At 35.4% G+C, this 9,594-nt stretch overlaps 1 protein-coding gene across 1 annotated transcript; it reads left to right on the forward strand.

Annotated features, from left to right (window-relative positions):
• The first annotated feature begins 317 nt into the window (after positions 1-317).
• Positions 318-3,045, forward strand: LOC131595560 (F-box protein At5g46170-like). The gene is made up of 2 exons (XM_058867925.1): positions 318-1,822; positions 2,476-3,045. The coding sequence occupies exon 1, from the start codon at positions 610-612 to the stop codon at positions 1,798-1,800; it is 1,191 nt and encodes a 396-aa protein (XP_058723908.1). The 5' UTR covers positions 318-609; the 3' UTR covers positions 1,801-1,822; positions 2,476-3,045.
• The last annotated feature ends 6,549 nt before the right edge of the window (positions 3,046-9,594 follow it).

A 9,594-nucleotide genomic window follows, 5' to 3' on the forward strand; every position in this document is an offset into this window, starting at 1 on the left:
AAGCTCTTTTTTTTGTCTTACCAAACAGACTCAAAGCTTTTTTATTAATACGAGCTGAAAAGTTAAAAGTTTTTTTTTTCTTACCAAACAGACTCTAAATATACGAATTTAACCTGAAACCTTTATATTTACATTTGAATGTCTTCACAATCCATTAAGTTGGATCAATAAAATAACACAATAATATTTTTAGTTCCTCAAATTAACAATTATTACTAATATCTAGTAATCATGTTATTGATTTTTTAAATTGAATGAAAATTTAGATAACATTTTTTGTCACCATTTTTGATTTTATTTATTTAGAATTGGCAAGCAACACAGAAACACAATCAACACACCCTCTCTCTACCACTGATTCACCGTTTTCTTCTACGCGCATATCATAATATCTCTTTCTCTTTCTCTCTATGTAAAGACAAAACCATAACCGTCTATTTGTCTCCCCATTTTCCATTTCCCCTAAATCTTCGTCTTCACCACACTTCACCCTAATCCATTCGCTTCAACCCTAAAACCAGATCTACCCCTAAAATCAACCCAATTTCCATTCCAATCTCTCGATCTCTCTCTCTCTCTCTCTCTCTCTCTCTCTCTCTCTCTCTCACCATGTGCTCACTTCGCTCAGATCAACAACCTTCCTATCCCAACCGGATCTACCCCGAACCCTATTTCCCCCAAATCGATCACTTCGATCGCATCCCCGATTCTCTTCTTCTCTTAGTTTTCAACAAGATCGGCGATGTTAAAGCCCTCGGTCGATGCTGTGTTGTCTCGCGAAGGTTCCACTCGTTAGTTCCTCAGGTTGAGAACGTTGTTGTGAGAGTCGATTGTGTTATTTCGGATGATGATTCCAATTCTGCTTCTGCTTCGTCTGATAAATCTCGTGGTCCGTTCTGGAATCTTCTGAGGTTGGTTTTTGGTGGGATTGCGAAACCGATTCAGACTATCGGTCAGTTTTTGGGGCCCAAAAGAGGCTCGAATGCGAATTTGGGGAATTCGTCTTCTTCGTCGTCTTCGCCGCTTGCTGTTGGAAGTGAGGATGATGGAGATGGTGGTGTTACGCATCACTCACCTACTCAGGTTTTGAAGAATTTTAATGAGATTCGGTTGCTTCGGATCGAGCTTCCCAGTGGGGAGTTAGGGATAGAGGATGGGGTTTTGTTGAAATGGAGAGCTGATTTTGGATCGACTCTTGATAATTGTGTGATTCTAGGGGCTTCTTCGGTTTTTTATCCGAAATCGCAAGATGGTGGTGTTGTTGATGCATCTTGTGGTGGTGGTGGTGGTAACAATAATGGTGGTGATGATAATGGAAGTATACCGGATTCGTTTTACACGAACGGTGGTTTGAAATTGAGGGTAGTTTGGACGATTAGTTCATTGATTGCTGCATCTGCGAGGCATTACTTGTTGCAACCGATTATTTCAGAGCATAAGACTTTGGATAATTTGGTGTTGACTGATGCAGATGGGCAAGGTGTGTTGTATATGAATAGAGATCAGCTTGAAGAGTTGAGGGTGAAGCCGCTTTCGGCTTCTTCTGCTTCGAAGAGGACTCTTGTGCCTGCTTTGAATATGAGGCTTTGGTATGCGCCTCATTTGGAGTTACCTGATGGGGTTGTTTTGAAAGGTGCTACTCTTGTTGCTATCAGGCCTAGTGAGATGTCAACTACGACTGGGAAGAAGGAAGGATCTGATCTGTCTTGGGTTTCTACGGCTTTTGAAGAGCCTTATAGGTCGGCTGCTACAATGCTTATTAAGAGGAGGACTTATTGCCTTGAGATGAATTCCTTTTGATGCTTTTTGCTCCCATCTAAAGGTGCATCTTTAACAATTGCTTTGCTCCGTGTTTTTTGATTCATTATATAATTCATACTTTGATATCCAAGTTGTTAAGGATGATTTTGTGATAGGTTAATGGATTGCAACTTGAAATAAATGGTGGTTTTCTGTGCTTGTTTGCCTCAAATTTTTTATTTTGGCCGCACTCCTAATATTGTTGATAATTGCAGTCAAATATGGCTAATGTGGCCTCAATTGCAGTTGTGTTTTCCTGCTTACTGAAACTGCCTGTTTATCTATTTAATTATGTCTGTTTGGAATAAATCTGTCAAGCTTAGGTTTGGTTTGGATCTGATTTTCTTGTCAATGCAGTGCTAGTTTTCGACTCATGAGCTCTTCATTGTATCATTTTAATGCTTAATGCTTTTACAGTGACATCCTAGTTCTATATGCTATTATATGTCTTCTAATTGTTTTGGAAGTGGTAGAATGACAATATACAACTTGTGTTCAGTTATTTGGATCTCTCTTTGGAAAAGGTTGTATGGAGTGCCTTTTGCCTGCAATTTTTGTTATTGTATAGTGCTTATTTTGGGATCTTGATTCCTCTATTTAAGTTACTTGATCTATTGTTTCTTCTTTTCTTGTTTGAGACAAGTCTTATTTATTGGTTTGGATTGTAAATTTCAGGGAATGTAGAATCATTTGATAATGGGGGAACAACATGAAGTTCCTAATATAGAAAGAATCAGAAAATACATTTTGTTTGGAAGCAACTCGGCCACCTGAATCTTGCTCTTTCAAGCGTCTGGTCAACTGCGGCCCCATATGAGTAGTAGTTATTATTATTTAAAGAGCTGCAAATCATTTACCCCCATCTTGCTTCAACTGAGAAACTGATGCATCTGCTGGTTTTTAAAAATTTGAGGCAAGACTTTTATAAGACCTGCAAAGACTGATCTTTTAAGATCTTTGAGTTTGTAGTCATATACCCTTTTCAGGTCTCCATCATCTGTGAATATTCTAGGTTATTTATCAGTTTGGTTTGCCTTTGTGATATATTTTTCTCAAGTTAAATGAGCAATGTACTTTTGCTTCTGTAATTTTAAATAACTTCTGGATGAGTCAATCATACCATGCAATACTTGTTCCTGCACTTTCTTTGTCTTGGTCTCATCTTTGTCATATTTTGTAACTCCTACTGAGGGAATTTGTAAACAGTTCAATAAATCATGATTCAAACCAAGGAGTTGTATTGAACTTGTGCCGAAAATCTTGTTGGCTAGTGAATTAATTGCACCGAGGTTGATCTTTTCAATATTCAGCTCATGAACTGATTAAATGCTGAAGGTGATGATGAGATTGAATTTTTCATGTTTTTTTACTCTAGCTGATTTTGATATAACAGGCATGTACATTTATTTTTTTAAATTATTTTAAAAAGTTATCAAGTTAATTACTATTATTTAATGAATGGGAAAGCATAACTATTTTATTGACAAAAAACAATAGATATTCTCCCAACAATAGATTGGTTCTAGTGATTAGAGATTTAACTGAAAAGAATTTTGGATTTCATTGAGAAAGAAATATTTCAGATTTGAACTTGAGCTTAAGTATATTTACATTTTTGCAGGTAGCAATTTTATTTTGATGTTTTATTAGATGACAATGACATGTTAATTATTGGCACAAGAGTAAAGAAGAAAATAAGCCTAACTAATGAAAAGCCAGTCAAACTTAAGCTAAAATCTAATCTAGCACAGCTGTCATAAAATATTTAAAAAGCATAGCAAACATGGACACATCAAATAATCAGTTGGCAATAACTATCAGTATACCATAAATAATTACAAACAATGGCTATTAAGCAACTTACACCTTTAGTCCAGTGAATGGAAAAGTTAGCCAGCCGCATTAATCGACAATGCTAGTTGGTAACTGATGCTACATGCATGGGTTTTGATTTTCTGTTACACCTTGTCGAAACCACAAAACCTGTTGCTTTTAATTTTGTAGAGGATGGTCCCCTTGGGATAGGTAGCCTAATTTAATACTCAACCTACTTGTGTTATGTACCATTAACTCCCAACATTTATAATCACAAATTTATAGGACTACTACTAGTTAATAGGGGTGTTCGCGGTGCGGTTTGGGCGGTTTTGACAAAAAAAATCATCCGAACCGCAAGAGAAAAAATCGTGCGGTTTGGTTTGGTTCGGTTGGGTTTTAAAAAAAATCCGAACCAAACCAAACCAATGCGGTTTGGTTCGGTTCGGTTGGTTCGGTTTTTTACAAATATTTTATTGAATCATACATATACATATAGATGACAACATAACTTTGTATTTAGACATTCATACACTATCAAATAACAACAAAACTCGACATATTTTGACAACAACTTTCTATTTAATATGTAAAAAATTAAATTAGACAAAACTGAAATAAAAAACATAAAATAATAGTATAAAACAATATAAAAATTATTAGAATGAAAAAAAATAGAAGAGACGAGAGATTAGTGAATGTGAAAAAGAAAAAACAAAAGAGTTGAGAGATTAGAGAAGAAGATGTGCGATAAAAACGAAACTAAAATAGGAGACATTTGCATAAAAATGAGAAGGTGAAAAAGAAAGAATATAAGAGAGTAGAGATTATAGAAAATGAGGAAAGATGTATGTGGCAAAGAAGGCGCGATAATGCTATTAGAGATTTAAGAAGATCGGGACTAAAATCATATGTTTAAGTTTGGGTTGGATGTGAGATAAGTAAAAGTTAGGTTGTGACATAATGCGGTTTAATTCGGTTTGGTTCGGTTTACAAAATACAAACTGCAAACCGAACCGAACCGTGCGGTTTTGTTAAAAAATGACCCAAACTAATCCGAACCAAATGCGGTTTTTTGCGGTTCCGGTTTGGTTTGGTTTGGTTTGCGGTTTTCTATTGGGTTGGTTTGGTTTTGATCACCCCTACTAGTTAAGTTCGTATAGGAGGACTAAGATTTTATTTTATTTTATAGAAATCGAGAATTTTCTACGCGTGAATGTAAATGTAGTGATCAATCTCTTGAGGTGAGATGACTGTAAAACTCTTTCTCAAAAAAATTTAACACCGATGTGTGCCAAAGACAGTCTAAAAGAGATGATATCTCGAAAACATAGTTGTCTGAACTTGAGATCTGAAGATACTTTGAGGTCTGAAGATAGTAATAGTTGATTATTAATTTTTCATGAATTATTAAATGAAGGTACTTGCGACACAGATAAAGCAAAATGTTTGGTAAGATGATTGAGATTGTTGTTCTGCTGTAATATGAACCAACCGTTTGTTATAAACTCAATCAATTTCACCGTTCATCAACTGGTCAATTACTACCAACTCTCACAATGGTTCTAAACAAAACAGACACAATTCTAAGTTATTGAGTTTCTTTTTCTCTCTTATCTCTCTATTATTATTATTTTTTTCGGATACGTTTATGCAAGGACATTTTTTTTAATGATATATTGCTATCATTATGAATTCATGGTCATGGATCCTCCACTGCTTGTAACCAAAATGTTTAATTATCATTATGTTTTCATCTTCATTTTCAATGACTAAATTGATGGACTGCACATATAATATCTTTATCTTCAAATGGGTCCATCATCATAAATAAAATGTGTGTGTCACTAAATTTTGTTTCAAAATATTATTAAAATTTGTTGAATTATAAAAGGGCATTGGAAAGCACCAACATGAATTGGACTAGACTTCTTAATGTAAAGTAGTTTAAGTATTGTGAAATGAATGGATCTTTCTCTTTGGCGAAAAACTCTAAAATAATATCTTTAAAATTTATAAATGTATTTTTGAATTCACCACATCTCATTTTTTTAGAGAGTTTTCAGATATGCATCTCTAAAATAATATTTTTTCTTCTTCAAAACTTCGGGAATTTTGCATATGCATCTCTAAAACAACTCCATAAATTAAGTTCAGGGAATTTTCAGAGATGCATATCCGAACCTGTCTTAAGTATATATTTGACGTTGACAGAACCCCTCATGCTTCATTTTCATTCAACTCTTTCTATTCCACTCACAAAATCTCTGAATCCTTCATTTTGCTCAAGTTATTGAAGTAAATTTTTGCGATACTTTGACGGAGTAAGTGTTACCGAAGCAAGCGTGTCTTCTTCTCATTTACATCAAGTTTCTAAAAGCTCTGATTTTGAGTAAGTTTCTCCGAATCAATCTTTTGTACATTGCATGTATGTAATAGCAAGTTTATTATCATTTAAAATTATTAATTAGACAGAAGTTAAATTTGGAAAATATGGTTGTTTGGATCATTAGTTAGAGTTTTTTGGGGCATTTAGGACAAGAACGCGTACATGTATAACAATGACTGTTTGCAGGGGTGTTCGGATGTGCATATCCGAAATCCCCTATGAGAAATTTTTGGATATGGCAATCCAAAATGTTGCCTAAGTTTTTTTCTTCAAATTTGTTTCAATGCCTCCTGAGTATTTTTTAATTAATGCTATTTTTTCAAGTTTATGGTTGAGAACCCTAGATTGAAACTTGGTAGGCCAAGCCAGATCCATCTGCTCGGTGTGAGAGAGCTGAGTAGTTTAGAAGTGCCCCAAGGAGTCGCCAGACTGATGCGTCATTGTCTCGGGAGCACAAGGATAATGAGCAGAAATTCGAGGAGGAACACGTTCAAGCACATGTTGCTCTTGATACGCATGCTGCTTTGCTACGTGCAGCAATGAGGTATGTCGAGAAGTCTATCCAGGAGTACCCAGGAGAGCCCTATGACACCTCCCTTTTGATATATTATGACACCCATGCTGCTCCACATGTTTGGATAGGATAAGTATTTTTGTTTACACATTGATATTAACAACTAACATTGATTTTAATTTTTATTTTTAACGATTAACATTGATATTAACTTTTATTTTTACAAGAAAGATCAACCCTAAAGTTCGTGAACCACACACGAAAAATATTTGATCTTGTTCAGCCCCAAGAGGACTGGTTTAGGAAGGCCATCCTTGGCTTCAGACTTGCCGGACTATGTTATTCCGATTATGAGACTATCATCCACGATATATCATCCACGATATGCAGGGGGAATTTTGCGAGAGATGACACAAGAAAACTCCATCTTTCCACTTTCCTGTTGGGTAGATGACGATCGCACTTGATGACATCGCATGCCTTCTACACCTTCCTATTAGAGGGAGGTTACTTAATCACTCCCGAATCTATCGTAACGATGCGCTTGAATGGATGATCAACTATCTAGGAGCTCAACCAGAACAAGCTTTTGACTTGTGTGCCTTAACTAATGGAGCTCATGCCAAGTTCTCCTTCCTGGCGACACTATATGAATAGGACTTGAATGCGGAAGAAGCATCCATGAGCGAGGGTAATAATTTTTTTGTTCAGTACCACTGTGTTTGTGTTTTGTGGTGTTACTTCATGTTCTTGGTTGACAAGTCCATTTTTATAGACAAAATTGCGACCTACGTGGATGTTGCATACCTCCAGTACTTCTTTGATTTGAATTCAGTTAGCGATTGGAACTGAGGAGCCGATTGTTTGACATACCTGTACCAAAAGCTGAATGAAGCTTCTAACTGAAGGAGAAGGCAGATGATGGGCTCTTGCACACTGTTGACGGTATTTTTATTCCAACTATTAATTTTAATTTGGTTTTAATATTTTGTTCTTACTTAGCTCTTATTCGTTTTTCAAGGATGGATTATTTTCTACTTCCACTGCATTCATGGTTTCTACTTTGACGAGGACTATCGTGAAAAGTTACTGCGGGATGCCATGTACCTCTTGCAAAGAGGGAATAATGTTATGCCTCCATTTTGGATGTATCTTGATCAGGCCGTTCACGATGACATCAAATGGATGCCTTACAAGGATCATAGGGGGATGGTCCCCTTCGGCGTTATCTCATTATACTCAGGGTGGATGTCACGTGAGAGTAACATTATGGTTAGGTATCTTCCTGAACGATGCATGCGACAATTTGACTATGTGCACACCATCCCCAAATCTCCCTTTTAGATTGCTCCTGACTCTATTGTCCGCCGGGATCTCGATGGCATCTTTTTGGATTGGGAGCATCATATGGTGCAAGAGAAGTATCAGATGATGTTAGCATCGAGTAGTTGCTATTGTGTGGAGGGATATGTGACATAGTTTTACAGAGTGTCACACCATATCATGACATTGGACGCTCCTGGTCGTCCATCTAGGCCAACTCATGAGGAGATTTTGGGGAGCCAGCAGGTCCAAGATGACTATGCCACTGATGTCTTACCGATTTGTCAGTGTATACAGTTGCTTGGGCAAGAAGCTTTAGACTTAAGAGTGATTGAGAGAGGCGGTCTTGAAGCGGTGGTCATCTTAGAAAGGATGGTTAGAGAGACATCGAGTGTTGCGGGATATAAGAGGTAGAGGAAGGGTCAGTGGGTGAGGATTAGGCATACCCAATAGGCTATCTCATTCTTTTTTGTTTGTTGATGTATTAATTTTACATTTAGTACTGTCTGAACAACATTTTGTATTATTTTTCGCTATATCAGAATAATATTACCTACCTTCATTGTGTTTGTTTTACTGTTTTACGTTTGCATGTTTATTAACGGTTTAACCAAATTACATATCAAACCGACATTAATTATTTTCAAAAACAATTATGTTTATGCCAACCATTTTGACCAGACGTGTTTTCGGATATGCATATCCAAAACGTCTTTTGATGTTTTCGGAGACGCATATCCGAAACAATTTTTTTAAAATTTATTGTGGTTCGTTCGAAGATACATCTTTAAAGAGTATTTTAAAATTTTCAGCCTATAAAGATGCATTAAGAAATTACTTAACTGAATTTGAATATAACACTTTTAGAAGAACACACTCTTGAGTCTTAAGTTCTCACCAATAAAACAACTCCTAAAGATTACTCAGATTGATGATTGACGAAGTCGGCTGATAAATTTAAGATATTCAACAAAAACAAGACCATTTGAAGATAAGGCAGCTGGAGAAACATATTGATTGAAAAAGTAAGTGAACTTTAAAGAGGGTAATCTTATTTTGAGGCCTCTATTACTTCACAAGTTGAGTCTTGTTTAAAAAAACAAAAGAATTTAGTCATTGTCTCCACAAACAAGTTTTCATTCCACTAAATACATTAGATAATATAGCCAGAAGAAGTAGGTCATATCATAGTTATTTAATCAATGTCTTTTCTTTCTTTCAATAATTTATATCCAGCTGTTTCTGAAGAATTGGACTATCCTTGATTTACAATTGAGAAACTTTAATATTTATTATTCCCTATAGAAATATTTTTTAAAAAATTCAAAATTAGATGTTAATTAATTTACTAGACAATTAGCTGTTTTTGCTACTAACTCTATCTGTATGTCACATGATCAAAGGTACCTTAGCTTAGCTTTGTATTAAAATCCACATGAAATGATTTCTAAACTTTGTGATTAAAACACAAGTTAATTATATAATAATCCACTAATCCACTCACTCTTTTATTATTTGTTTAATATTGGTGATTTTATATACAATTAGTAACCATGTCTTATATTATTTTAGTTGAATATGTCACCTTCTATTTTATTCTATTCTATTATTTTAATGGAGATTTCAAGTGGGGAATAATATAGAACACATCAGATGGTGAAACAAGCCCCCACATGCTAATCTTTATGCCGGCAGAGTTTGTGAGATGGGGAGAATTAAACCACTCAACAAAAAATAATTCCTTTGACAATAA

The sequence above is a fragment of the Vicia villosa genome, linkage group LG4 (assembly GCF_029867415.1).
Source record: "Vicia villosa cultivar HV-30 ecotype Madison, WI linkage group LG4, Vvil1.0, whole genome shotgun sequence".
Classification (NCBI taxonomy): domain Eukaryota; kingdom Viridiplantae; phylum Streptophyta; class Magnoliopsida; order Fabales; family Fabaceae; genus Vicia; species Vicia villosa.